This window comes from Neomonachus schauinslandi, chromosome 1 (assembly GCF_002201575.2).
Source record: "Neomonachus schauinslandi chromosome 1, ASM220157v2, whole genome shotgun sequence".
NCBI classification, from domain to species: Eukaryota; Metazoa; Chordata; class Mammalia; order Carnivora; family Phocidae; genus Neomonachus; species Neomonachus schauinslandi.
Genome location: NC_058403.1, coordinates 200,700,031 through 200,727,995, shown reverse-complemented (window position 1 = coordinate 200,727,995; position 27,965 = coordinate 200,700,031). Strand labels below are relative to the sequence as shown.

At 54.3% G+C, this 27,965-nt stretch overlaps 1 protein-coding gene across 2 annotated transcripts; it reads left to right on the top strand.

Moving 5' to 3' along the window:
- Positions 1–78: 78 nt before the first annotated feature.
- Positions 79–27,965, top strand: MAU2 (MAU2 sister chromatid cohesion factor). 2 transcript variants are annotated; one of them, XM_021683245.2, is made up of 19 exons: positions 79–363; positions 8,435–8,452; positions 8,846–8,911; positions 9,589–9,684; positions 10,747–10,841; positions 12,579–12,606; positions 12,885–13,040; positions 14,236–14,382; positions 14,469–14,559; positions 15,741–15,844; positions 16,421–16,498; positions 16,779–16,844; positions 18,764–18,847; positions 20,430–20,479; positions 20,663–20,740; positions 20,942–21,053; positions 23,686–23,776; positions 24,661–24,788; positions 25,166–27,965. In XM_021683245.2, exons 1-19 carry the CDS (start codon positions 88–90, stop codon positions 25,238–25,240), a joined length of 1,839 nt encoding a protein of 612 aa, XP_021538920.1. In that variant the 5' UTR covers positions 79–87; the 3' UTR covers positions 25,241–27,965. The 2 variants fall into 2 exon arrangements, with proteins under 2 accessions (XP_021538920.1, XP_021538919.1); XM_021683244.2 differs by having other exon boundaries at positions 18,764–18,850.

Genomic DNA, 27,965 nt, shown 5'->3' with positions numbered 1-27,965 from the left:
GCGAGAGACGTGAGAAGTCCCCCGGCCCCGCCCCGCGCGCCTGCTTCCGCCTCCCTGTGGCGGCGGCTTGTTGTTGTGGAGGCCAAAATGGCGGCTCAAGTGGCTGCGGCGGCCCAGGCGGCGGCGGCCCAGGCAGCGCAGGCGGAGGCGGCCGAGTCGTGGTACCTGGCACTTCTGGGCTTCGCCGAGCACTTCCGCACTTCCAGCCCGCCCAAGATTCGCTTGTGTGTGCACTGCCTGCAGGCCGTGTTCCCCTTCAAGCCGCCGCAGCGCATCGAGGCCCGCACGCACTTGCAGCTCGGTTCCGTGCTCTACCACCACACCAAGAACAGCGAGCAGGCGCGCAGCCACCTGGAGAAGGCGGTGAGCGCAGACCCGGCCGCGAGGGAGGAGGCGCGGGCTCTTTTCGGGGCCTGGGCTGACGGACTGCGACCCCAGCGGGCAGGGGCCGCTTGGCCTCTCTTCGGGGACTTGGGGCGCGACTTCCGCACGGGCAGCAGGACCTCGAAGTCGCCAGTCTCTCAGGGGACCTGAGGGCCTCTCTTTGTACCTTAAAGTCTCTGGTGACAGGCAGGGCCCCAGGACCCCGCTCAGGGTACTTGAGAGTTGTCTCTTATCAGGAGCAACAGGGTCCCCAAATTCTTCAGGCTTTCAGGAGAATATCATCTGTTGGAGCCTTAGGGAAGGCCACCAGATCGGCCACTGGGACCTGCAGCTTCCAGCTCCTCAGGGCTCAGCCCCTCGAGCATCGATCAGCCTGAATGCTCCCTCCTGAAGTGACTCAGGATAGGGGAGGGTCAAGGTGACAGTGCAGGCATCCCTTGGGAATCTGGTTTGGTTTCTCAGGAAACCTAAGATGGCATCCTCTCCCTGGACCCGGAAGTCTGATAAGTGTCTGGAGGGTCTTGTGCCCCTATCACTGATGCAGGGTGTCATAGATGGGAGGCAGAGGCTCAGAGAGAAGAGGTTAAAATTCTCCAAGGTAGAAATGAGGGGGGCCTAGGTTCCAGGACCATTTGCTTCAGTGGGGTGGGATGGGGGATCTCCAAGCTCCTGCTCTCTCTGTATCCCTGGTGACTTCTCTTCCTCCCATCATCCATTAGTCTATCCCCTTCAGAAGAGAGACCCCGTAACCCCAACTTGACTGTGGCATCTTGGTGCCTCAAAGAATGTGGGAAGGTGGCTGTCATTGTGACCCTTCTGGCCTTGGCGTTGTTTCTTGTCACAGTAACACTGTGCTCCCTGTCAGACCAGGCCTTCATTTGCTATTTACCCAGCTTTATTTGACTTAGAGATTTCTTAAGAAGAATCAACTTAAGTTTTTGAAATGTATTGATTTGAGGTAAATCCCAGCCCACCTGTGGCCAGTAATGAGTTGCCTTTGGGACGATATCAAATCTTTGTTTTGCAGAGTGTAAAGAGTTGGAAGGGGACTTTAGTCCTTGCTTGATCACCTTCCTTGTTTTAGGAGTGAGGCAGTATGGGTCCAGAGAAATGAAGTGATTTGCTTAAAGCTACACATCAAGTTATTAACAAAACTGGCTCAAACCTGGGCTCAGGATCGCCAACTTCAATGCCTTCAATAAGTCATTATTGTTTTTATGAAGTTTTTTTTATCCCTTTTATTCATCCAGCAGATATTCAGCTCACATCAGGTGCCAAGCTCTATTCTAGGTGCCATAGATCAGTGATGACTAAGATAGTCCCCGTCAACGTGAGCTTATGTTTTCATGTGAAAGAGACAAACGTTAAGTATGTAGTAAAAGGTTAGGCCATGATAGAAGAACCATGGAAAATATGGTGCAGGGTTAAGAGATGGAGTTGATGAGGAGCTTTTTTTTGGCAGAGGTAGTGAGGAAGTCTATTTGTAGGAGTGACATTTGAGCAGCCTGAATGGGATGGGGAAAGCGAACCTGGAGAACGACTCAGGATGTCAGGTCGATCCCAAGGAGTGCCTGAGCTGTGACCAGTTGGTGTAAGATCTCTCCTGGGCAGTGATGAGGCTGAGATCAAATGAAGCCCCAGACTTCCTTGGGTATGGGCATGCTGGAGGCTGACCGCTCAGGCCTGGTGGCCCAGTGCCTTCAGTGAATTACGGTTCTGAAGCTCTCCCTTCTCTGCAACAAATCCTGCCACCTCCCCTCCCTTGTCTCGGGGGTCATTGAGTCTTTTTGTAGCAGTGGTTCATATTTGCTGTGTATATTGTCCCATTTAGCCCACCCAGTGCTGTAGAGGGGAAGCAGCCGTGTCTCAGATTGCTTCCTTGTAGCCGCTGGGCTTTTGGACCCATAATTTAAACTCTTATGCTTATGAAACGTCTTCCCTTGATTTTACAGAACCCTGAATCTTGTGGGGTTTCCCACAGAGCCACAAGGTCCCCTCTGTAGCTCACACTAATGTTATACTTGGAAATCCCTTTCTGTCAGTTGCATCCCCAGCTGGGAATTTGTCCAGATTTCAGTTAAAGGGCTGTTCTCTGTGTTGTTTTCCTTCTGCAATTGTATGTAATCTCCCATTGTGTTGCAACACAAGCATGTTTCTTTAATCTTCATTCTTTGTTAGTCCTGTGATTTTCCCCCAATCAGGCTGCTTTCAGCTTTTATTCATTCTTTTCCCAGACTCGCTCAACAAAAAATTGTAATACGTTCTTCTTTTAGAAGTGGTTTGTTTCTAGTCCTGAAGAGCAAATGGCCAAAGAGGTTCCAATTTCTTTTTAGGGAGCCAACCCAGAGTATCAGAAAGCATCTTTTTTTTTTTTTTTAATAAACTCTACCTCCAACGTGGGGCTCTAATCTCCCAATGCGAGAGTCGCATGTTCTACTGAGTTGTTTTTTTTTTCTTAAAGCCTTTATTTATTTATTTGATAAAGAAAGTGAGAGAGCACAAGCAGGGGGAACAGTAGAGGGAGAGGGAGAAGCAGGCTCCCCGCCAAGCAGGGAGCCCGATGCGGGGCTCAATCCCAGGACCCTGGGATCATGACCTGAGCCGAAGGCAGACGCTTAACCATCTGAGCCACCCAGGCGCCCCTCTACTGTGTTTTTTTCAATGTAAATGACTCAAGTATTTTATGACTATTTTCTCTTGATCGTTTTGTCTGCTGTTCTTTTCTGAACTAATTTTCTGTAACTATGAGTGCTGTAGGTAAAACTTTTAATGGGCTTCTGAACTTAGTACCACATTCGGCTTCCCTGTTATTTACATGTCTTTTCTTTTCTCTCTTGAGAAACCCCCAGCCTCCTTGGTAATCACTTTTTTAAATATAAGGTTAGAGGGCGCCTGGGTGGCTCAGTCGTTAAGCGTCTGCCTTCGGCTCAGGTCATGATCCCAGGGTCCTGGGATCGAGTCCCACATCGGGCTCCCTGCTCAGTGGGAAGCCTGCTTCTCCCTCTCCCACTCCCCCTGCTTGTGTTCCTGCTCTCGCTATGTCTCTCTCTGTCAAATAAATAAAAAAAAATCTTAAAAAAAAAAAAAATAAATAAATAAATATAAGGTTAGATTATTTACTCTCTGTTTGCTTCCTGTCAGTGTCTAACTGCCTCAACTGCATTTGTAAACTTTGTAGAAGGAATGTATTATATACTTACCCATCTGGAGCACCAGGGTGGCTCAGTCCGTTAAGCTTCTGCCTTCGCCTCAGGTCATGATCCTGGAATTCTAAGGTCGAGCCCTGCATTGGGCTCCCTGCTCAGCGGGGAGCTTGCTTCTCCCTCTGTCCCCCCCGCCCTCCCCGCTCTTGCTCTCTCACTCGCTCACTCTCTCATTCAAATAAATAAATAAAATCTTTAAAAAATAATAATCTTTTGGGGCGCCTGGGTGGCTCAGTCAGTTAAGCATCTGCCTTAGGCTCAGGTCATGATCCCGGGGTCCTGGGATCAAGCCCCATTGGGCTCCCTGCTCGGCGGGAAGCCTGCTTCTCCCTCTCCCACTCCCCCTGCTTGTGTTTCCTCTCTTGCTGTCTCTCTTTCTGTCAAATAAATAAATAAAATCTTTAAAAATAATAATCTGGGCACCTGGGTGGCTCAGTTGGTTAAGCGACTGCCTTCAGCTCAGGTCATGATCCCGGGGTCCTGGGATCGAGTCCCGCATCGGGCTCCCTGCTCTGCGGGGAGCCTGCTTCTCCCTCTCCCACTCCCCCTGCTTGTGTTCCCTCTCTCGCTGTATCTCTCTCTGTCAAATAAATAAATAAAATCTTAAAAAATAATAATAATAAAAATAATAATCTTTATACTTAGCCATTGGCTTCATCAGTTCTGTCAACTTTGAATCATCTGTTAAGTGTTTCCATCAGAGGTATGGAGGATGTTTCTCCCTTTGCTTAGCAGCTTTCTCTGAGGTCAAAGCTGTTGGTCTCCCTGGTTCCTGCTTCTGCAGGCCCTTGGATCACCTGCTGGCTTCTTCATTCCCCGGGTCTGCTCAGTGACTCCTGTAGCTGTTGTGGCGCATGGCTGGACACTTCACCTGAGAGTCTCCCCTTTTAGATGATGGTTTTGGCAATGGTGTGTGTGTGTCATCGGAATTCTTGGCTGCTCTGGGACTCCTGGAGTAAATAGTTCATGATTATAAGAGATGTTGCTTTTCTCAGAAATCTCTTGGCTAGAGAATTTATGAAGCTATTTTCTGTAGATTCTTTCATATTGTGTTCCCTTTCATTTCATTTTCACCTTGGCTTTCCTCTTGCTGCACCTGTTCTTATGTGCATTTTCAGTCTTCTCTTGCCTTATTTTCACACTGTCGTTCCAGCAGACAGTTCCATTTTAGTCATTTGCACGTCCTCTGTGGAATCAAAAAAATCTGCGTGTCTGTACTTAGATGTATATCTATACCCTGTTAACTGAACTTTTGATCATATTTCTCTTTATTCCTTGGCCTAGAAAATGCATCATCATCTTAGACTTTGCTGGTTTGAAAGCCGCAAAGGAATAAATGCTACTTCTATGCAATGAATTGTCCATTAGTTTCTATAATCCAGGTAGTCTTCCTTTATACACTAGTTTCTTTGACTGTGGTATCCCTGTCAATGCCATGTTTGCTTTCTCTTTGGGTTTGGTTGGAGTGGAGCTGCTTTTTAGTGGTGGTTTTGCTTCCTGACTTAGAAAGCAGCTCCAGGGCGCCTGAGTGGCTCAGTTGGTTAAGCGACTGCCTTCGGCTCAGGTCATGATCCTGGAGTCCCTGGATCGAGTCCCGCATCGGGCTCCCTGCTCGGCAGGGAGCCTGCTTCTCTCTCTGACCCACCCCCCTCTCATGTGCTCTCTCTCTCATTCTCTCTGTCTCAAATAAATAAAATCTTTAAAAAAAAAAAAAAAGAAAGAAAGAAAGCAGCTCCAAACTGTGCCGTCCAGATGATTGTGAATTCTGCTTCCAGCTTTAACCTGAGAATCTCTGGTTTACCTTCTCAGCAAGTGATTAAATGCTTCCCTTTCTCTTCTTAAGGCCTGAGCGGGCTTAGTTCTGGGCCTTTCATCAACAGGCGTGGCTGGAGCACATCTTTCATCCCTCAGCATCATGTCCTGCCAAATTCCATGCCCCATCGCTGGGAGCAAAACATTGTGCAGAAGCTGTATTTGCAGAGCTTGGCATTAAGCATTTTCAGGGAAGAGTGATCTGTGCTTCCTCCTGTTTTCATTTCTATTTTCTTCACTCTCACTCTCTGAGCCTCCTCTGACTTCAGGATGTGAAATCTGTCTAGGATCCATCCCTTCACAGTTCCACCAACTCGTCCCCCTGCCTCCCCTCCAACCCCTGATTTCTTCCTGTTCCTGCTTGAAGATCATTGAAGTATTGTTGTCACCTACATGCCAGGCTCTGCATGTGGTCTTCTCAGGGACACTGTCTCATTGGATCCTCAACAAACCCATGAGGTAGGGACCACTTCCAATTTGCTAATCACAATGCTGACAGGGGCTTTCTCCTAGTCAAGGTCACACAGCAGGAGGCAGGCTGGCTCCTAAGTGCTGTGCTTGCATCCGAAAGGAGTTGCGGTTAATAACTATTTCTACACATTTTGATGGTTTAAAAACCTAATTAAAAAAAATTAATTATCTTGATTTTGAGAAGAAGCCTTGAAACACTGTCAGCCCTGGATGGAATCTTCCAGGCATGTGCTCATTCGAGCCCATCCACCCCTCAGGGCTTGTGCTGGCCCTGTGGTAACCCTTACTTCCCCCTGAGGGCCCCAAGGTAACCCCAGGAACTTCTGGTAGGTTAGTTTGTGTCCCTGCCCCGCAGCTGCAGGCTGCCCAGCAGTGGAGAGCTCTCACTTTGGCTTCTTTCCATCGTGAGGAAGGAGACATAAAAGCTATTTTTTAGTATTGCATAGTAAAACATATAGATCAGGTAGCAACTTTGATTAAAGTAGCCACCTTAGGTAAGGTATCCTATGTATTTAGTTGTGAGATATATTTTCTGATGTGTCCATATTTTCTGGTTTGTGCATTTATGTTGCAAGTGTTGCAAAGATACAGAAGTGAAGTCTGACAGTTGTTTCGGAGAGTAACTGACTTGCCCTGACACAGAACCAGTCTTTTTTTTTTTTTTTTTTTAAAGATTTTATTTATTTATTTGAGAGAGAGAGAATGAGAGACAGAGAGCATGAGAGGGAGGAGGGTCAGAGGGAGAAGCAGACTCCCTGCTGAGCAGGGAGCCTGATGCGGGACTCGATCCCGGGACTCCAGGATCATGACCTGAGCCGAAGGCAGTTGCTTAACCAACTGAGCCACCCAGGCGCCCGACACAGGACCAGTCTTACAGTTCTCCCGGCCCAACCATGTCTCCAGTCACAGTTTCCTCCACCGGTTTCCCCTATCCTTCCAACTGGTGGTCTTCAGGAGCTTCTCTCCCTGCACTGAACTTACCCGTAGAGAGTAGTGGTTTCTGTAGAAAGCACACCCTGACTTCTGTATTTACCAGCTCCATTGACATCACCCGTGTGGCTGAAGCTAGTCCCCGCCCCCCTCCCCTGGGGACCCTGAGCCCCTCCTGTCCCTGCTGCAGGGGGGCTTTGGGAAGGGACACTCAGGCTGGCTGCCGAGTGCCTTTTGCCTGGGCCCTGCATATGTGCTTGCGCATGTGTGTCTGTCAGGAGCCCGGTCTGGTCCTCTCTCCCTCTCCCACAGTGCCCCCTCCTGGCCCGTCTATGTTTTGCAGGCAGCTCCAAGTCTCCCTGCCTCTGTGACTTCCTGGGCCACCATTCACCTTTGGCCCAGAGGCCTCTCTAGCCCTAAGACGAGCAGCCCCATGGGCCCTCTTCCTTCCTTCACACATTATCTTTGCTGCTGTAGGTACACTTAGAACCCAGATCTGATCAGGCGCTTCTGTTTTATGCCTCGGACTGAGAAAGGCTCCGGGAATGGTATTGGGGCATTCTCATCCATAGGCAGTGCTGCTGCATGAATGGCACAGAGATCCATTGGGCCTTCCAGCCTAACCTTCCTGGCGCTCTGCCTTTTTCATGGGCTCTTCTCTGCCCGGAGCACCTCCTACTCCCTCTTTGCCTGGGGACACCTCTGCCCTCACTTTTACACTCTCACCTTTCAAGGCCCAACCCCAGGCATCATCCCTGCACACACACACTGTTTTCCCATAGAGCATGGTGAGTCAGGGTCTTCTCTTCAGCTCCAGATCTTCCTGCCAGCAATTGGCAAGGCTCTGTGAATGTCTGTAGGATAAGTGGGTTGACAAGAACAGTGTCCAGTGTATGCTTGGGTCCTGTGCGGTCTGACAGAGCATGGTTGGTGTACTTCATGTGGTGGACTGGCCCACACATGTCCTGACCACCGCCTCCTGTTGGAACATGGAGCTGCAGGGCACAGCAGTCCGCAAGTGGGTGCATGTCACTGAACCCTGTGCTGGTGTGTGTGCCAGCAGAGGGTAGGACAGTGAGCTCAGGTCTTAGAGCCATCCCCGCCACCGCCTGGCCATATTTGCCCACACCAGTCCTTCTCAGAGCACTTCCACCTCCACTCTGAGGCTAGCTTTGCTCATTTCCAAGCATCTTTTAAATGTCACTTCTGCAGGAAGGACTGACACCTCCCGACCCACTCTCCAGTTGTAATTGATTCCTTGTGTCGTGATTTGCCGACGGTCCATGTACTGTGTAGTGAGTGGTACACGGGGGCTCTCAGCACTCCTCCTCCTGAAGCATCTCTGCTGTGGTAGGAGGGGGCTCTGAATCTGACTTTGGGGGCTGGCAGGACAGAAAACTCCTGTTCATAGGGGATCCCGCAGGTACTCATTCTCTCTCCCCCAGTGCACTCTGGTTGTGGGATTGCAGGGAAAGTGAGCCTACCCTTTCAGGCCAAGCAGGCCACCTTCTCACTTAAACTGAATACCTGCAGCTTTTGGTGACAGGACAACCTGTGTAAACCCCAAAGTGGAGCCAGTAAGCAGGCACCTAGTATTTGGCTGAGAATTAATCCTTTTTTCTTTTTTTTTTCAGTGGTTGATATCACAGCAAGTATCCTTTTCTTGTTGGTACCATTCCTTTTAAGGAAAGCTCCATTTGTGGGGGGCGGAGCAAAGATTGTATTATAAATTTTAATCCCCCCATGAAGCACCCCAAAGTTTTAGGCTTTGCCCCACCTGAAGAATCCCTTCTTCGATGTTGCTACCCCTGCAGACCAGCATCTTCTCCCTGGGTGCCATCCTCCTGTTTGCGCCCTTTCATCTAGCTCTACACCCACCCGGCACCAGACACGGGGGTTGCTAGAGGAGTAGGTGAGCTTGATGCCTCAGAGCAGGCAGGGATGCTCCTGTCCCGCCAGCCTCTACCATGTGAGAACCCCAGGTTGTGGCCCTTTTGAACTGACCTCTTTGCCGTGTCTCTCCTTCCTTAACTGGATGTTATTAGATCCAACAGTTTGAAGATGTTAAATTTGAAGCAGCAAGTCTTTTGTCTGAGTTATACTGTCAAGAGGTAAGAGCACATGAAGGTTTCTGAAAGCAAAGTTGTTCTCCCCAGAGCAAAGGCACAGTGGCAAATTGGGGCTCTCAGAAGTGGACTCCCTTCTGGCTTTTAATATTTCCCATTACTTTTCTACCTTCCATACCCTGGTATAGAGCATCCACGGGTGATCACTTGCTACGAAGGCCAGCAGAATCTTTCTATCAAAGACTGTTGGAAAACAGGCTTGTTCCTAGGTTTAGGGCGATTCGTTCCTAACAAGTCCATATGCCTTCTTAACCTGGTTCCTGATCTCAGGCATAGCTGAATATCACCTTTCCCTGCTTTGAGCAGCCACGCGTGAGGCTCCCTGGGCAGCAGGGAGAGCCTATTTCACATCCCTGGCCCCTCTCTCTGGTTGCAGAACAGGAAAGATGGCAATTTGTTGTCTAATTGGACTGTTGAGGATTTTGGACTAAAGCTACTTTTCAGTTTAGTTGAATGAGGAGTTATTTTAAGAGCAATGCAAAAACTTCCAGCCAGTGAGTCCAATAAAATCTTTTCTTCTTTTAATAAAGTAAATTGGCAACCCACAAATCCTTTGGTGAGCGTGAACAGGAGTGGCCTTCTGGCGCTGCAGCTGTTCCATAAGGAATCCAGCTTGCTTGCCGGCTTGTTTTTTCCTCCCAAACTTGACTGTTTCCTTTCAGAATTCCGTAGATGCAGCAAAGCCACTGCTGCGGAAAGCAATCCAGATCTCACAGCAGACTCCATACTGGCACTGCCGCCTGCTCTTCCAGCTCGCTGTGAGTACCGCAGGCCTGGCCAAGAAGCAGGGGTTCAGCAGGAGCCCTGACCTTGGGGCAGGCCCGCCTGAGTACACATAACACCCTCCAGGACACACTGGCCCTCCTTAGCCTGCTGCACTGAATGGGTGGGGACACAGGGATGCTATCCAGCCTTTGTCCTCAGCAAGACACCCCCTGCCCCAGGCAGCACCCAGGGTGATGGTGGGAGTGTCCCGGGGAACACAGGGCCTTGTCTTCATGTTCTCCTCCCTTCTGGGGCTTCCTTTGGCCTGCGTTCTTTTAAATCCGGGGAGCAATTCTTGCCAGTGATCCACTGTGTTTTGTAAGAGCTGAGCTGAGATTCCGAGGGACTGACTATCGGGCATTGGGTGCCTGAGTCAAGCCCAGGCTCCATGTAGGTCCCCCGCCCGGACTCCCTTCAGTTCCTCAGACGTGGATGGTCCCTGTGCTCTGAGACACTTCAGTGGTGGTGGGCTTTCTAGGCTTGGCCTTCCTGGCCACAATGGAGAGGCCTGCCAGCTGGGGGTGAGGATGGGGGACAGGTATGCTCTACTGTGAGGGATACCTCTTTTGTTCTGGGCTCTGCCAACACCTCCCCCTCATTGGCTGGCCTCCAGTCTCTCCTGTCTCAGAATCAGCCTGCCTACCAGGCTGCTCTTGCCCACCCTCCATGACAACCCTGTCACCTGCATTGGTACATGCAGGAGCTGAAGCTCCTGACCAAGGCCTTCGGGCCCCTCTGGCTGCCTCCCTAGTGACTAGCCTCCAGAGGTGATCTGCATAGTACACCGCACGCTCACAACATCTTGGGGGTCTGAGCCTGTAAGGGCTAACTGCTGGCTCTACGAGCCATCAAGCTTAAATGAGGTACACTGTAGATGAAGTAGAGTTCTATATCCAAAGCAGTTGATATGATGAGATAATTTGGTTGATTTAGCTCAAAACCGACTGAAACAACTTTGTGGGTGTGTGGGGAGGTTCAGTTTTAAGTCACCGACAGAGCACTAAGGTCAGGTACTAGGTACTGTAAAGCAAGTGTCATTGCTCTCTCCTTTTTAGCAACTGCACACACTTGAGAAGGACCTGGTGTCAGCCTGCGACCTCCTGGGCGTGGGGGCTGAGTACGCCCGGGTGGTGGGATCCGAGTACACACGGTAGGCACCCTTTCTCCACATCCCTGTCCCTCTTACTTGGAGACGGCCCAGTTATCTTGTCCAAGAGGACAAAGAACATTGGCATTCTGGCTCGAAATGGGGATCACTTTTGCACAGAGTAAAAACCATGCAGATGAAAGCAGCACCCGACATCTCTTGCCCTGTTGATTCATGAAGTTGGAGGGGAGAGTAGACTGAAGAGGGGCGGGCAGCCTGCATTCTCGGTTCTTGCATGGATCTAGTATCTCTTAAAAAGTGCTTGTATGATGTGCTGGGCTGGTCCCTTTGAGGCACAGATGCACGAGTGGTGCTCCCAGAGGGCATGCGTGGTGTGCTTGGCAGTGTCTGCGGGCAACCCTGGTGTCCCTGCTCAGGGGACACTGAGGAGCTTTTAGATGTACAATAGGAGACCAAGTGAGTGGACGTTCGTATAAAAGAGGGGACGTAGGTTCATGTTACCCACAGAACTGCTTAGACTGAGGTCTGGAGACTGGTACTCTGGGGTCAGGGGTCAGGGGGCACTGGTGCTTCACTGTGTACCCTCTGCGAAGGCCTCCAGTCTGTCTCTTTTTTCCCCCTTAAAGAGCTCTACAGTGGACAGGCACCAGGCACCAGTGCTCTTACTCTGTTGTATGCATTCGGGTTCTGAAACGTTTTGTTTCACTGAGGCTAATCTTAGCCCGTGAAGTTGTTGGGAAAAAACTGTCCCCGGCTCTGTTCTCTGAACTCGAGACTTGAAAGTGCCCGCTGGAGCCACTCAGCTTCCTCCAGGCTGTCCTGCCCTGAGATGGTGGCTGTTACACACTCTGGCCCCACATTCCTGGCCTTTCCTGCCCCCTTTGTGCTGTAGCTATCACTGGGTTCCTGGTGCCTCTCAGGCCCAACAGGGCATGGGGACAGCTGAACACTACACATGTTCACTCAAGAGTGTCTCCTGCCAGGCTTCTTGCCACTGCTGTGGACAGGCGGCCTGGGTCAGCTCCATCAGGGCACAGCAGCTGCAGATCAAGCTGCAGATCACTTGGCCCAGAACCTCTGACCACAAATCTAGGGTGATAACATGTGTGACACTGTGGGACCCTTGATATAAAGTTCCCAGCCCTACATTTTGATGGTTGAACAATGGGCAGGTAGACCCTACAGTCTACTTGCCCTGAGGTAACAACGGGGAATGGCGTGGTGGCCTGGAGCATAGACATCTGTTCTGTGTGACTGTGATCTCCCCACCTCAGTCTTCTCACCCAAAAGATGGGGAGAATGGTACCTACCTGATGGAGTATTATAGCACACAGGGATTCTGCCAAGACAGGCGGGACAGAGACTTTGATCTTGAACAAACAGAGGGCCTGTGGGCTCTGCACAACCATAGGGATTCCTGAAAGCAGCAGCCCCTGCCTCCGCCCAGCGCTTGCCCAGTGCCATCCGCTGACACGGAGCCCCTCTCTACTCTGTCATCCAGGTTGGGATTGTGGCACGCTTGCCATTCCGTAGTCTGCTACTCCACACTTTCTGAGCACCTGGTTATGCCTTCTGGGCTTTTGAGCCTCATGAACATCTAATCCAGGCAAAAAAAGTAAAGCTCAAACAGGATGAAGTAGAACAGCCTCATAAATAAAACAGACCTCACTGGGGACCACCAGGGACTGCTGCACATTAGGTCCCCATGAACATTGGGGTGGCACAGTCATCCCAGGAGGTGCCAGGGCCTCACAGACTGACTCACCCTCTCTTTTCCAGGGCCCTGTTCCTGCTCAGCAAAGGAATGGTAAGTCAAGGCTGGGTGGAGTGGGGCTGGTGTGGAGGACATGAGGCCAGGCCCTGCTCATTTGCCATAGTGTAGCTTCTTGTGGGCCCAGACCCTCATACACAGCAGGCTGTAGCAAGGGCGAGGCCCCCCAGAGTGAAACTCCGATTCCAAGGATTTGTGCTAAGGAAGAAGCCTCGGGTTGGTTTTTTGCCCTCTGTGTGGTACTGGTGTTCCCCTGGAGGGGGGCAGATCTGGGCACCAAGAGGTGCTCCCAGCACCTGCTCCTCCCTCCCCAGCTGCTGCTGATGGAGCGCAAGTTACAGGAAGTGCACCCGCTGCTGACCCTCTGTGGACAGATAGTTGAGAACTGGCAAGGGAACCCCATCCAGAAGGAGTCTCTGCGTGTCTTCTTCCTGGTCCTCCAGGTGACCCACTACTTGGATGCCGGGCAGGTATGTAATGCCTCCCACACAAGGGCTAATGGGGAGTGAGCAGGCTGCAAGTGGGCTTTAGGCCAAGACCTCACTTCTGTGGTTGCCTCCTGTCACTAGCCACATGACATGTCTATCATTAGGGGCTCAGCCTTCCCTACACACCTTATCATGGTCTGGCACAAGTGCTTTGTCCCCGTGGGCAGAGGGCACTGTTGGAATGGGGGTCTCCTATGGCTAGCATCATGGCGGGAATAATGGTGCACTCAGTGCGTGGACAGTTGAAAGCATCTGAGGGCAGTTTATGGAATCCATGAGAATAAACTGAGGATTGTGGCATGGTGCCTGGCCCACAGCAGGTGCTCCAGCAGTGTGTCCACCATCCCCCAGCTGATGACAGCTTTATGGAGTTCGAGAAGGGATTGACAGGATCAGCTGTGTCTTAGAGTAGATTGTAATCCTCGTGTGTTTGAGGAGCAGCTGCATCCGTGCGTGGGTGACATTGCAGCCTTTTGGGTGTGCTACTCCGTCCATCTTACCGTACCCTGGCCTAGTGACCAAGCACAGGCAGGACCTCTGGTGTGCTAGGAGGCCACAGGCAGAGCCTAGTGGGTATCTCATTGGTAAGGGGCTTCCTCTGTTCCCCCACTTGCACCCAGCTATGCCTGTTGGGCTAAACACCGCATTCAACACCTAGGAGTATAGACCATACTCTTATGTGGTGCTCATGGCTGCGGAGATGGCCTACGGGGGCCTTGGTACAGGGCTTCCCGGTGCAGAGAGGCCAGTCTGTACAAACCATGGCACCTGCAGGACTGCCAGGGAGCCACTTCACACCCCCCAGGGTAACCGGCTGCCCCAGCCCTACCTTCCTCTCCTGAGGTTTACTACAGGAAAGAAGCGTGGCTTGAGCAGGGTCTTTGAACAGGCTTCTCTCAGGCCTTGGTATTGGGCCCCAAACTGGGTGGTGGCCAAGCCTCAGTCCCACAGATGACCTCCCTGGTCCTGCCCTGCACCCCAAGAGCTGGCTGACCCATCGGGGTGGGGGGCTCCTGCAGGCAGTGAGCATGGCAGGACCTCCTGGGAGGAAGGGGCTAGGAAGTGGCTGGACAGGCAGGCCCTGGCTAGTTGCCCAGGGGCCTCATATCCTGAGGGGCCTGGCACCCGGTGCGAGTCGGCAGGCCCTCAGGTGTGTGGCGCCACTCGCCCACTCCAGGTGAAGAGTGTGAAGCCGTGCCTGAAGCAGCTGCAGCAGTGCATCCAGACCATCTCCACGCTGCACGATGATGAGATCCTGCCCAGCAACCCCGCTGACCTGTTCCACTGGCTGCCTAAGGAGCACATGTGTGTGCTCGTCTACCTGGTGAGTCTCCGGGCGACTGGGGCCCTGGCGGCTACAGCGGGGAAAAGAGGGTCACAGTGACCACCGCTGTCTGGTCTTGTCATCAGGTGACCGTGATGCACTCCATGCAGGCTGGCTACCTGGAGAAAGCACAGAAGTACACGGACAAAGCCCTCATGCAGCTGGAGAAGCTCAAGAGTAAGTCTCGGGGGGGCTGGATGGACACGGCTCTACTTGGCAGGTCTCGGAGCCACAGCGCCGCCTGGTGGATGGCCTGAGTGCCACCTCTTGGGCTGGCCTGAAGAACCCAGAAAGACAGCAGCCCTGAGTAGAACCCTAACCCTAACCTGTGGGTCTTGTTAACCCAGTTGGAAGATGCGGGCAATCTGGGGTCGGGACAGAGCAGGCCAAGCCTAGGCTTGATCCTTGATCCCTGGCCAGAGGGGTTCTTGTGCCATATCTGCCCTATCCCCCCCCCCACTGCTCAAGATGGCTGTGAGGGTTAGTGGGTCCCGAGCAGGGCCTGTTGGGACAGCAGTGCTCAGTTGAAAGAGACAGTGGCTGCTTTGCTGTCTGTTCTCAGTATCGTGACATGGATCATGCCGGGTGAGGCTGGGATTGGAACTTAGATCTCCCTAACCAACGGCAGGTCCTCTGGAGGTTGTGGGTTCTTCCTGGATACTCAGCTAATCCATCCTGCGGGACCAGGGACCTTTGGCTAGTAGGAACCCAGAGCCTCACGTGTCCCTGGCTGGCTCAGCACCCCCGTTAATCTGTTCATCTGCTTCCTGTGCCCTCATCAGTGCTGCTGGGGGAGGAGCCTTCAGAACTGGAGAACCAAAGCCCAGAGGGATGGTGGTTCTTTCCCTCCAGATGAGCTGGGAAAGGGCTGTGGGCACCATCTGGCTCCAATGTAAGGACAGCCTCTCAGGGAAGCCAAGAGCTGGGTTCCCTCACCGCTGCCTGAGGCGTGTTGCACAATTTCACTCTCCTGGGCTACTGCAACATTTCTAGAACCCACTGTGCGGAGTGCCCTGGAGCACCCCCCCTGGGTCACAGTGGAGTGAGGATGGAAGACAAATCTCTCCAGGGATTTCTTACTCTTAGAACGCTCTGGTCACTAAAACCTGGCTCTGGGCCTGTCTCCCCACCCGGATAGGGAGATGAACCCCCTCACTCTAGGGTGCAGTGGGCACCGAGAGAGGTGACAGCTGGTGCTGAGCTGGTGCCCAGCAGAGCAAATAGGCTCAGACCTGGGTAGCCCAGGGGCCAATGTGGGCAGTGGGAGGATGCAGAGTCCCCAGGAGGCTCTGTGTCCATCTCCTAGGGTCTCTTCTCCAGCTGCCCCTTGAGTGCTCACCCACACCTCTCGCCCCCAGTGCTTGACTGCAGCCCTATCCTGTCCTCCTTCCAAGTGATCCTGCTCGAGCACATCATCATGTGCAGGCTTGTCACAGGACACAAGGCCACTGCGCTGCAGGAGGTAATGCTGCCAGAGGCCACGCGCATGGGTGGGAAAGCTGTTGGAGTCTGCCGGGTCTCAGAAGTCATCCCGTGGGAGAGTGTAAATTTGCCCGGTGTGTGTCAGCAGAACATCCAATCTTGTCATTTCACTATGCTCTGTTAGTTCGTGACCCTGACGGACATAACAGAAATCAGTGGTTCTTTCCCTGAAAGTTTGCATGCCCAAGGAACACAGGGTCTGAGGATTTGGGGTCCCCTGATGGTGATCCTAGCATTCCTCCTGCCCCAATCCAGAATCTCTGATGTTTACCTTCCTGATGGGGGTGTGGGGGCCCTGAGTAGGGGGAAGGCACTGTATGGCTGAGACGCATGTCAGAAAGGGAGGATGAAGTGGGGGTAATGGACAGGGGTCATCGTTCTCAAGGAGATCAGGGCTGCACTTGGCCCTCGTGACAGATGCATTTGCTGGGACTTTGTGGCCCAGGGAAGGTCGGATGTGGGCACACCTGTCAGCTTTGGGGTCTCCCGAAGGCTGCTGGGACAGCGGGTGCCACGTTCGAGGCCTTGTGACGGTGAGCGTGCTCTTTCCTGGCAGATCTCCCAGGTCTGCCAGCTGTGCCAGCAGTCCCCCCGGCTCTTCTCCAACCACGCGGCACAGCTGCACACGCTGCTGGTGAGTGCCCCGGGCTGCCCGCCCCCCGCCCCCTTCCAGCAAGGAATCCCGTGACCGCTGCCCCACGCGGGATCCAGATGTTCTGGTGGGCCGGAGTCTGATAAGCATCTGGAGTCTGAGTTGAGTTAGGTCCCGGGAGGAGGGAATACTTAAGCCCGCCATCTTTCTGCCCTTTTGCTGGAGTAAAGCTCAGAGGTGGCTGGCTCAGCAGTCACTTGTTGAGTTGTGCGGCCCTGGGCAAACTGCGTGGCTTCAGGCCCTCCGTGCCTTCTTCTTGCAGGGCCTATACTGTGTCTCTGTCAACTGCATGGACAATGCAGAAGCCCAGTTCACCACAGCCCTGCGGGTAAGGTGCCGGCCCTCACTCCAAGGGGCGGGCGGTGCTTCTCAGTGAGGCGTCGGGCGTGGTCTGATGAGGACAACCTCTGCGCAAAACTGTGCTCAGTGGGCGACTCTGCAGCATTCAGCCTGACGCCGGCCATGATAGTGACGTGCCGTTCATCCGGGCTGTCCACGGCAAGGCCAGCGCCGGCAGCACAGTATGACAAGGGATAGCTGCGGGCAAGGAGGCTTTTGGCCAGCCTGGGGTGGGGCGAGCCTGGAGGGCAGCCGTCAGGGAGAGCCCAGTGCCCACTGGTGCCACGGCCCGTTCAGCCTCTTTCACTCCTAATTCCCAGCCTTCCTGATAACCTGCCAGGTTGGTGTTGGCTCCTGTCACAGCTGAAGATGCAGAGTCACTCGGCAGGGCTCAGGGGCTCCCTGGAGCCACCCTCATGGCAGGACGGGGTCTGCCCTCACCCTGCGGCAGCCTGGTTGCTCTGGGGGTCATGAAGGAGCTCCGCTGGGGCGAAGTCCTTGCCTCAGACAGGATCGCAACAGGCCCTGGGAGAAAGCTGGTGCCGCGGCCTCCTGGAGAGAGCCACCCTGGGCCCGGGATTTGATAGTCCAGTGCCAGATCCCGGTTCTGCCTGTCTTATTCCAGGACCAGATAAGCACATCTCCACCTTGGCCTCGGTGTCCTCATGGGAAAAGGAGGCTGGCAACACCTTCCGCCCAGGGGTCCTGAGGAGGCCCCAAGCAGAGGTGTGGGGGGAGTGGGAGTGTCGTGTGCACCGTCGGGTGAGGAGTTCTGCTCTGTCCCTCGTGCCAGTCTTCAGATCTCTTGGCTCCTGGGGCTGGGCTCAGCGGTATTACTGCTCCTTGGAGTGCTCCGCGCCCCCAGCTTGTCTTGGCAATGCGCGGGGCCTCTGGCAGCATGCATGAGTATGAGGGGTGGACGGGGCCGCTCCCATGGCCTTCTGAGCCTTTCCGTCCGCGCCCGCTGCTCTGGGCCCTGGTGGTACTGGGACAGCCACACACAGCCGCCCTGTTCCCTGCAGTTACCCCGTGGCCTCGTGGCTCCCCGTCTCGGTGTCCCACAAAGGGCTGCTGCTGCTTTGATGGTGTGCACCGCAGGGCAGTCCGCACGGCGCGCTTCCAGGCCACGTGGGAAGTGGTACAGCCAGGGTGCTCGCCCAGACCCCCCCGGCCCCAGACCCGTGCTCCGCCTGCAGTCCTCCAGCAAACAAACCAGAGCGTGATGCTCACGTCAGAAGACGTCCTGGGCCCCCTCGGCACGTGCTGGGGTCCGGGGGGCGGGGGGCTGCATTTCCTAGGCAGCCTCAGTCTCCTGCACAGCTGTGCGGCCTCAGCGCCGCCGGGAACGAGGGGCTGGGTACTGCTCGGGCTGCTCAGATTCGTCCCGCCTTCAACCACTCTTATTTCCCAAGAACTGAGGACAACGGTCCATCCGCCACCAGCCATCAGCGGCATCTCTGGTGTCGGACAGCCTCAGTTACCCTCCTGACGGTGTCCTCCCCAGGACCAGCACATGCCTCTGCTGTATCAGCCCACCCTGGGGTCCCAGGGGTCGCTGGTTGTGGTGTGGAGGGAGGGGCTGTCTGGGTCTCAGTCCTGAGAAACAAGCAGAAAATAGACTGAAGTGCAGTGTGTTCTCAGGGCAGGATCAGGGGCGGCTGATTTTCCTCTTCTCTGTTTCCTAAGTTTCTCCTAATGTGGATGACGGTTTTATAGTGAAGAGAACTAACAGCTCTATGCTCCTGGGGTTCAGGAAGCAGGCGAGGGGATCTGTCTGAAAGGAAAGAAAGAAAGTGATTCCACATTAGCTGCCGTGGAGGATTGGGTGGCTCCAGTGCCACTGAGTGACCCCAGTGTGATGGGACTGTGCCCGGCCTGGCCCTCTAATGGCCATGTGTCCTGTTCTAGCTCACCAACCACCAGGAGCTGTGGGCCTTCATCGTGACCAATCTGGCGAGTGTGTATATACGGGAAGGAAATAGACACCAAGAGGTAGTAGGTGACATGCTTCATGTTTGGTATCTTTTCAACTCTTATTCGGGGGCGGTGGGGTTGGGGTGGTCTTGGGCACCAGCAGATCTCAGCAGCCCCAGGGTTTCACCATCCAGCAAACGGTACTGTCCCACCCAGAGTTGCAGGCATGGTTGGGGCAGACGGGGTCTAGGACAGGAACGTTCCCTAGCTAAACAAGATTTCTCCCTGTTAAAAATGAGCCAAGCTTTATTGAATTGCACAGAAAAAAATCCAGTTTCTTCTACTTTGAGCTGTTCTAGAATGTCAGTGAGGCCTCCTGGCTCTCTTCTGAGGAGCAGCAGCTCAGGCAGCCATTTGCACTGTGCTCCTAGGTTGTCCTAAGATCCAACCTCATAAAGGGTAGGGGGCTCCCAGGGCTTGTCCTTATAGGGCAAGTGCCCTCACACCAGGTTCCCCTTGTGATGCCCTTCAGCCCTGGGATCCCCCCCTCAGCCCTAGGATTGCCCTCTCCCAGCCCTGGCCTCCTGCCTCTAGAGTATCTGAGATTTAGTTGTTTTTCCACCTCAGTGGCTTTCGTTTTATCTTTAGTCTATAAGAAGTTTAGCCGAGGGGCGCCTGGGTGGCTCAGTCGTTAAGCATCTGCCTTCGGCTCAGGTCATGGTCCCAGAGTCCTGGGATTGAGCCCCACGTCGGGCTCCCTGCTCCGCGGGAAGCCTGCTTCTTCTCTCCCTCTCCCCCTGCTCATGTTCCCTCTCTTGCTGTATCTCTCTCTGTCAAATAAATAAATAAAATCTTTAAAAAAAAAGGTTAGTGGACCTCCCAGCTTTTGGGTTTGGATGCTTTGGGCTCCGGGGAGCAGAAAGCCCAGCCTTGTCTGCTCCAACAGTTAGGAAGCAATGGGCAGGGTCATCATAGGGCTAGGAGTGGGCTCCATGGGTTACACTTGGTGGGTCATGGGACAGCTCGGCTTCCCTGTGTCCTTTGCCGTCCCAGCGTCCGCCTCCTGGAGGTACTGTGGGGACACTGGAAGCAGCTTCAGCTCACTTCAGCCGTGTCCTCTACCCCTCCTTCCTTGGCAGCCACAGGAGACCTAGAACGTCAGTCACGTGGCTGCCTATCAGAGCCTCCCAGGATCCCTGCACCTCCAGATAAACCCCACCCCCCGCCCACAAGACCCATGTGGGCCTATCTTCCCACCTCGCTCCCCCACACTGGGTCCTTCTGACCATACAAAGGCTGAGACTGAGCTGCTGCCCTGGCCGCCCAGCCCCCTCACCTGACGTGGGACAGGCTGAGGCTGTGAGGCCCCCCAACCCCCACCCTTCATAATGGGGGTCGTGATTGCCACTGGGTGGGGTGCAGGGCGTGAGGAAGTAAACAGCTGCATGCAGTCTCCTGGAGTGCCCTCACCTGTCCTCACAGGTCCTGACCCTGCTCCCCGCTCAGGTTACTCAGGCCTGGGATTTGGGGGGAGGGCACGATGCTCTCAGGTTGGGTTGGGAAGATGCGAGCAGCCCTAGTCAATTTAGTGGCACGCTTGAGGCTGAATTTTGTCATGTTTCAAAATACAAAATGATCCTAACTGACCTTTCTGCCACAGCTGTACAGTTTGCTGGAAAGGATCAATCCAGACCATAGCTTCCCTGTCAGGTACGTGGCCCGAGTGCTGAGTGCCCACTTGACCTGTTGTCTTACGCTTTCTCTGCTCTTGGGGTGGGGCCGGTGCTGGTGGGACCCAACTGCCCTGGGTACCCGGCGCTTCTCGCTCCCCTTTGGAAGCCTGCTGCGCTCACAAACCCCCCCCCCAGAGTATGCCCCTGTCTCTCTTGTCAGCTCACACTGCCTGCGAGCAGCAGCTTTCTACGTGCGCGGGCTCTTCTCCTTCTTCCAGGGACGCTACAATGAGGCCAAGTGAGTACAGGGAGAGGACAGGTTGCCCCCTGCCCGGCACCTCCTGGGTCGGCCCTCCAGGTGCTTTTTGCTCCCTGACCGTGTGTGCCCAGGGCTTCTGTCCCTGAGACAAGTGGGCTCTGCTCAGGGCCTTGAGTTGGCTGCAGCCTCTTCCTAGCGATAAGGCGTCCCGATGGGCCTTCAGCATCTGTTCCCACATAGGCGATTTCTTCGAGAAACTCTGAAGATGTCCAACGCAGAGGACCTGAACCGACTCACAGCCTGCTCCCTTGTGCTCCTGGGCCACATCTTCTATGTGTTGGGGAACCACAGAGTGAGTGACTAGGGCTGGGCCGAGAGGCAGGGGGCCTGCAAGGTGCTTACGGACTGCCGCCTAGCAGTACTTTGCATCCTGTGCCCCTCAGTGAACTTATCTCAGTAACCTCCCCACTCCCCACTGCTCCATGAGGCTCGGGCAGGGGTCCGGGGGTGAAGGGGAGCTTTGGATCCTGGAGGGTGGGTCTGTGTGGCAGACAGGCCCAGTGCCGGCTGCAGGCAGTGGTCAGGCAGAGTCCCACGGGCTTTCCAGAGCTGTCCAGAACTGGCAGGGCTGAAGGCAGGTTCCCCTTTCTGTGTGTTAATACCTGGGGGTGGAGAGGTGTGTCCTCTCAGCCAGATCCCTTGGGCTCCATTTTGCCCAGCACACACAGTGTCGTCCTCAGGGCACCCCATGTTTTCACCTCTACCTAGAATGGCCCCCTGGGGCTCGTCCCCAGTGGAATCAGCCGACTCCAAGTCTCCGAGTCAGATGGGGAACCTGGGCTGTGCTCTTACCTGCTCTCCTGCTCTTACCTATTGATCTCTCGAGGCCGTTTTTTTGAGATCACGTTTGTTCACGTTATATAACATGGTATGATCATCGTAGAAAGCGTGAGAAACAAAAGAGGAAACGATTGCATGTCTTCTGGCTTTTTCCAATACCTGTCTCTGCCTACACATAGGTTTTGTTTTTCAGGCTGTTCCATAATTCGATATCTTGTCTTTCTCTGCACCACTGGGTGAGAGTTTTCTTCAGTGGCAGCAAGAATTTTGAAGTAGCATATGCTTCATAGTTTAGCCAGCCTCACTTTCACTAACATGGGTTACGTGTCTAGGCCCGTAGAGCTTTATCTGATCAAACCCTAGGGCTCCCTAAGAATGAGCATTTTTTAACAACTTTGGCACGTTCCCCTCCCCATAGTAACATGACAAGCATTTCCCAGGGGCCAGGGCCTGAACACTGGGGGCGTCACCACCCATAAAGGAAGAGGACGAGCTTTGGGTTCTCCCTTCAGAGTGCAGCTCTGCTCCTTTTAGAATACCCTGTCACCTTGTTCCTCAGCCTCTGAGCACACTTGGGAACAGTGGCCTCACTGTGGGTCTGGGGCCCAGATGGGAACCAGGGGCTCAACATGAGGCCCTGCTGAGTGTGGGCCACCTGCCTCATGTCTTGGTGTGGTGGATGTGGTTCCCCCGTTTTCCAGCTGGGGAGATTAAGGTCACAGAGCCCCAAACTGCAGACCCAGGCTTAGAACCAGACCTCACTGGCTCTCATTTGTCTAGTAGTCTCCAGAAGCCCCCTTGCGTGGGACAGGGTAAGCAAAGCAGCTTTTCAGCGGCAGCTCTGGTTCACGTTTGAGGTGATCCCGCAGCATCTTACGAGCTTATTTAGGAACCTCCACTGCTCCCTGTGTGTCTGGGCCTGGGCCTGGCCTCAAGCGGCTCCAGGTCTGGGCCTGGGCCTGGCCTCAAGCGGCTCCAGGTCAGGGAGACACTGCCCACTCTGCCCTGAGCCTGCCAGGCTGGAGGGTCCAGAGGCATCATGAGTTTGTGAGCAGCCCCCACATGGGATAGTTCTCTAAATCACACATCTTCATACCAAATTCTGTGGGGCTACAAGTTGGCATGGGGGAGCCTGCCTAGGAGAGCCAAGGGGCACTCTCCTTCTGGCAGCCTCCAAACAGAGGCCCAACCCCAGGCCTCAAGGAGAAGAGTAGTTTTTCGTGTTCTGTTGTGCATTCTGAGGTTTTGAAAAGACTTTATTTAATTCTGAAAAGCTTTGAGACCCACCTGGAGCTCATCTTTGAGGTGCCAGGCGTGGGGCAGTGTGAAGTCATTGGGCTTTTATGTTCTCAACACAGTCCTGCCTGTGCTAAAGCTAGGCCTCAGGAGTTGGATTTGAGGATTTGTAAATCTCTTGATTACATGGCAGGTATCTGCCAGGAGCTGCTATATAGAGAGTTCTCCCCTATCACCTTGAATCTTACATCCAGGCCAGCAAAGTTTGTTGTCCCTAGGTCAAGCAGGGGCGGAGCAGTGCTTCCAGTCGTCATGGGGTCAGGGATGGGTGTTGAGGGCCCCCTGCGCACTGTCAGTACATCCTAGGTATTGAGGGGGGGTGGTGGTGTGCAGTCGCACCGTCAGGGTTGGAGAGTTAACATGCCCTGGTGTCCCATAGCCCCACATGTCCGGTAGCTTCCCACAAGAGTGGGCTTGTATGTAGAAGAGACACTTCCCTTTCTCTCTCCTCTACCCATTCAGCCCTCCTTACCCCCACCAGGGCGGACTGCTTCCTCCTCCCAGGCCCTGGGACCTCTGAATGTGCATTTCTAATTGGCTCCTGATCTGGGTCCAGAGCTGACTACCACCAGTGCCTTTTGCTCTGGTTAGAGACAAAGGCACGTAGACTTGTCCGTAGCCAGCAGTGCCCTGATGAGGAGGTACCTGCAGAGCTGAAGAGTGGGGGCAGTTTATTTTCTCCTGAGGCGGTTGAAGAGTACATCAGAGGAGGTCATTTGAGATGGGCTCTGAAGTAGGAATAGGAGTTTTCTGGGCAGCAGGAGGGGGGCACAGCCTGGGCTCGGTGTGGCTGTCCCCGCTGCTGGCCCCAGCCCCCACTCCCTTCCCTGGCTGCTCTCGGTCAACAGGAGAGTAACAACATGGTGGTGCCTGCCATGCAGCTGGCCAGCAAGATCCCAGACATGTCCGTGCAGCTATGGTCCTCAGCCCTGCTGAGAGGTGAGTGCAATAGCCAGCCCTTCCCAGAGATCAGGGCTGCTGGGAGCCCAAGTCTAAAAGATCTCAGGTAAGCCCTGATGAGCTTGTGCTCAGACTGGGCCTCCACACGCCCCAGTCCCAATTCTAGCATACGCTCAGGCTCCACGGCAGGCCCTGTTTGGGGGCAGTGGGCACTAGGCTCACTCATGACAGCTGCACACAGGATCGGTTCGCCCTCTCCACAAGGCCATTTCTTGGAGTCTCTCTGGGTGAAGAAGTGGACTGTGAGCCCTAGCCCTCACCCTCGGTTTCCTTCTCCATGACTGGCTGCGGCAGTTGTCCCTGTCGGCCCATGCTGGCCAGGATGCTCGGGGCGCTCAGTAGGCTCTGAGCCGTGTCCGTGTTGGTCCTGCTGCTCCCCGGTGTAGATGGTGCTGCTAAACTCCAGAGTCTTACCGAGGGCCGTGGGGACGAGGCAGAGGGCAGGCTGCTCCCGTCTGCAGTGGGCTTTGTGGGCCCATTCAGTCTTTCTGCCTCGGGAGTGGGTATCAGGCGCCCTGCTCTAATGAGTTCCTGTGTGCCCGAGGGTTGGCCAGGACCTCCCCAGGAGGGCCAGTGTCCACAGGACACAGCCCTGAGGCTTTCACTGCCCAACCGACCCTTGTGTCAGCCACACCACTCACGCACCTCCAAGAATGTGACTGAGGAGCTCAGGAGGACATGTGTGAGGGCCGTTGGCAGGTGGGCTTTGCTGACCCTGAGACAGGGCTTAGGGCAGGTGACATGCCAGATAGACAGGAACTCATTGGTAGAGCAGGGTTGACCTTAGGGCTCTACCCACGTCCACGGGGAGGACGTGGGGTATGGCAAGGTGCATCTACCTTATGTGTACATCCCACCCTTAGACCTGAACAAGGCCTGCGGGAATGCTATGGACGCCCACGAAGCCGCCCAGATGCACCAGAACTTCTCGCAGCAGCTGCTCCAGGACCACATTGAAGCCTGCAGTCTCCCTGAACACAACCTCATCACGGTATAGGCACTGGGTTTGGGGAGGTAAAAAGAGGGTGCTGGTTGACTCCTCAGGGCCTGCTCCCTTGGCTTGCAGCCCCCAGGGGACATGTTCCTTGAGAAGGGAAGTACACGCTTGGCTGCCGTCTCCCTGCATGTCTCCAGCATCCCTAACTCAGCTTAGCCTCAGGGGCCCCTCAGATGGGGGAGACGGCATCGCTCCTCAAGTCGGGGATATACGGCACTTCCCAGGGGCCCTGCTGACTCAGGCGAGGTGGACAGAGGGCCCTGGCTGGGCATTCAGCCCAAAGAGCAGCAGTCCAGGGCGGACACGCAGCCCGGCACACCTCTGCCCCTTCCTGGGAAGGACCTCACCTGTGTGTTCTCTCCCCTCTGCAGTGGACGGATGGCCCACCCCCCGTGCAGTTCCAAGCTCAGAATGGACCCAATACAAGCCTGGCCAGCCTCCTGTGAGGCTCCTGAAGGGAGCCGCCCAGGTTCTCGGGGCCTCTGTGGGGCCCGGTGTGTCCCCTACTTCCATCCAGACGGCACTTGAGCTTTCCTTGGAGGTGTGCTGGAGTGGGTGTCCCCAGGCTTCTTTTCTGACTGTCTCCAGAGCTTCCAAGTCCCTGGGGAGTGTGCAGGGCTGATTCCGCCCTCCCAGGAAGGGCTGGCCAGCCATTCCCACCATGTAACAAGACCCCCAGTGCTGAGGCTTGCAGGTGGGATATTGGAGCCAACTTTCTAGAGCCATCCTTTAAAATGGACTTGAATTGCCAGTTCTGCTTCCACGTCTGAGTCACGCCTTCAAGGGAGCGTGTCTGGGCGGGAAGTGGGGTGCCAGTTGCCAGGGTGGGTGGGACCGCTGGTGCATTGCCACATGACTTCCATCACCTGGGCCTCCGTGCCTGGCCGGAGTGTTTCCTCTGCTCACAGCAGCTTCCAGAGCCCAGAGGCAAAACGCCAGTTTCTGCCCCAGAATTGGAGGGAAGAAGTGATGGCGCATGTCAGGGACAAAAATGCACATCCCACCATAACACTTTTCCCAGCTTGCCTTTCTGTCCAGTGTCCCCCCATCAGACAGCCAGGGCCTCTGGTCAGGAATCCTGGGGGACCCAGGAACTCGGCTTCCAAACATCTGCACCTTGCCTGGATTCAGTGTCCAGCCATGGAGGTGCACGTTCTTGTAGACACGGGTGTGCATGTGTGTGCGTGCGTGTGGTGATTCGCAGAGCTGGGGCCGGGGGCTGAGACTCCTATGTTTGCGTCAGCCGCCTTCCCCCATCAGCATCCATACTGCTGGGCAGGAAGCAGAGGAGAAGGGAGGGGACCCTCCTCAGCCCCACTCAGGGTGCCTGAACGAAGAAGGGGCTTGCTTCCTGGCAGCTCTGTGGCCTCCTCGGCAGAGGACATTCACAGACGCCTGGCCCCTCACGCTGTTCTCGGGAGGATGAGGAGACCTACCCGCCTTGGGGCTTGGGACAGCGTTGAAAGCTCTTCCTGAGCTGGACCCCAGGAGGCTCTGCTAGGCTCAGACAACCATGGTCGGTTCTGTGCTCCTCTTGGATAGTTGAGGAGGTACCCCAGTGGTGATGGTGGCATTGGGGGCAGTTGAGGTAGCCACCTCCAGCTTCCGGTGCCTGGGAGCGTCTCCCCACAGAGGAGTGCTGAGTGGTCATGCTAGTCAGGGTGGCTTGTTAGTTTGCATCTTGTTACCCTTACACTGTGAGGGCTGCTTCTCGAAGCCTCAGTGTCTGACAGAAGGAACACTGGGATCACTCAGGTCAGCTGCTCAGGCCCTGAGGCCTGAGTGTGCCTTAGCCACAAGCAGGGCTGTCAGCAGACCTCCCTGCACAGGGCCACTGCCCTTACCAGGCCAGCGTCAGGCCCCTGCTGCCCACTGGAGGCCAGCGACAGGCGTGCAAAGTGAGCTGCTGATTGGAGGCGTGGGCTGGCCAGGGCTTGTCCTAAGAGGACCCACCATCTGTGTGGCATCCTGGGTCACCCAGGAGAGCCTAGCACTGTCCTGTGCTGCTCAGGGCCACCTTCTTGGCTGACCCCCCTGGGCCCGTGAGGCCTACAGAGGAGGGTGTGACATGTGGCCACAAGCTGCCCTGTCCTGTCTTCCTCCCCCCTCAAGGGTATCCCCTAGGCCCTCCCCTCCACCCATGGGACAGAGCCCCCCTCTTGCCACAAGCTGCCCCTATTGGCCTAGACCCCGCACTGTCTGACCTCTCCAGACTCTCATTACTTCAATCACGCTGTACATCATGTTTGTCTCTGCGTATTTATTTAAGCCTTTCTTTGCTTCTAGGGCATTTTTTATGTAGAGCAGTTGAAATAAGAACCTCAAAACTTAACATCTGTCCTGATGTTAAAGTGCTTTTAGTGACCACTCTGTTATCTATGTTCATGTAAAGTTAAGGATAAGTTTTTATGTTTACAGCTAAAAATTCAGTACTCAATATTTAATGTTCCACTATAGCTTTATGGAAGCCAAACTGCGTGTACATGCATTTCTGCGTGTGCGAGCTTTGAACCTCCCCTTCACCGTAGCATCTTCTGGTTACATAAAGCTGTCATAAGTACCTTCCTGTGAGTCCAAATTGAGTGCCTCACGGTTTCTCACTCAATCAGCGTTTAAGATAGGCAGCAAGTGAGCCCCCAGGGAGACCTTACACAGTGTCATAACTGTTTAGGAAAAACAGATAAAAACTTCAAGCCTTTCAGTGTGCAGAGATGCAAGGGAGCAGCAGAAAGATCCCTGTTGGCAGGTAAATTACTGAAAGCCAGTCTGACTTTCGTGTGTTCTCCCACCTCCTCCTGGGGTCCTCAGGGCCTGTGGATCTGGGGGACTGGGCCGGGAGATCCCGGGTTCCCTGGCATACACACACCGCTGTCTCCCCTGCGCTGGTGTTTGCAGTCATCCGCGGGTAAAGCGAGGGTCCTCTCCCTGGGGTAAGCATGCCCCACCCCACTTATTGGGAACACTGGCAAGGAAATCAAAAAAGGGCTGCCTGGTGCAGTGGGTAAATTTGTTGATTGCGTTGTCTCTGTTTTGTTAAGGGTTTTTAATAAGTATGTTTGGCATAATGTCTTTTAATGGGTTTGTAATATGGTTTTAGCAGCCTGTAACTTCAGCTGGTGCTTTTAATCAGGAAAAAAATTTTTGTAAATACAAAACATTGTTTAAAAGACA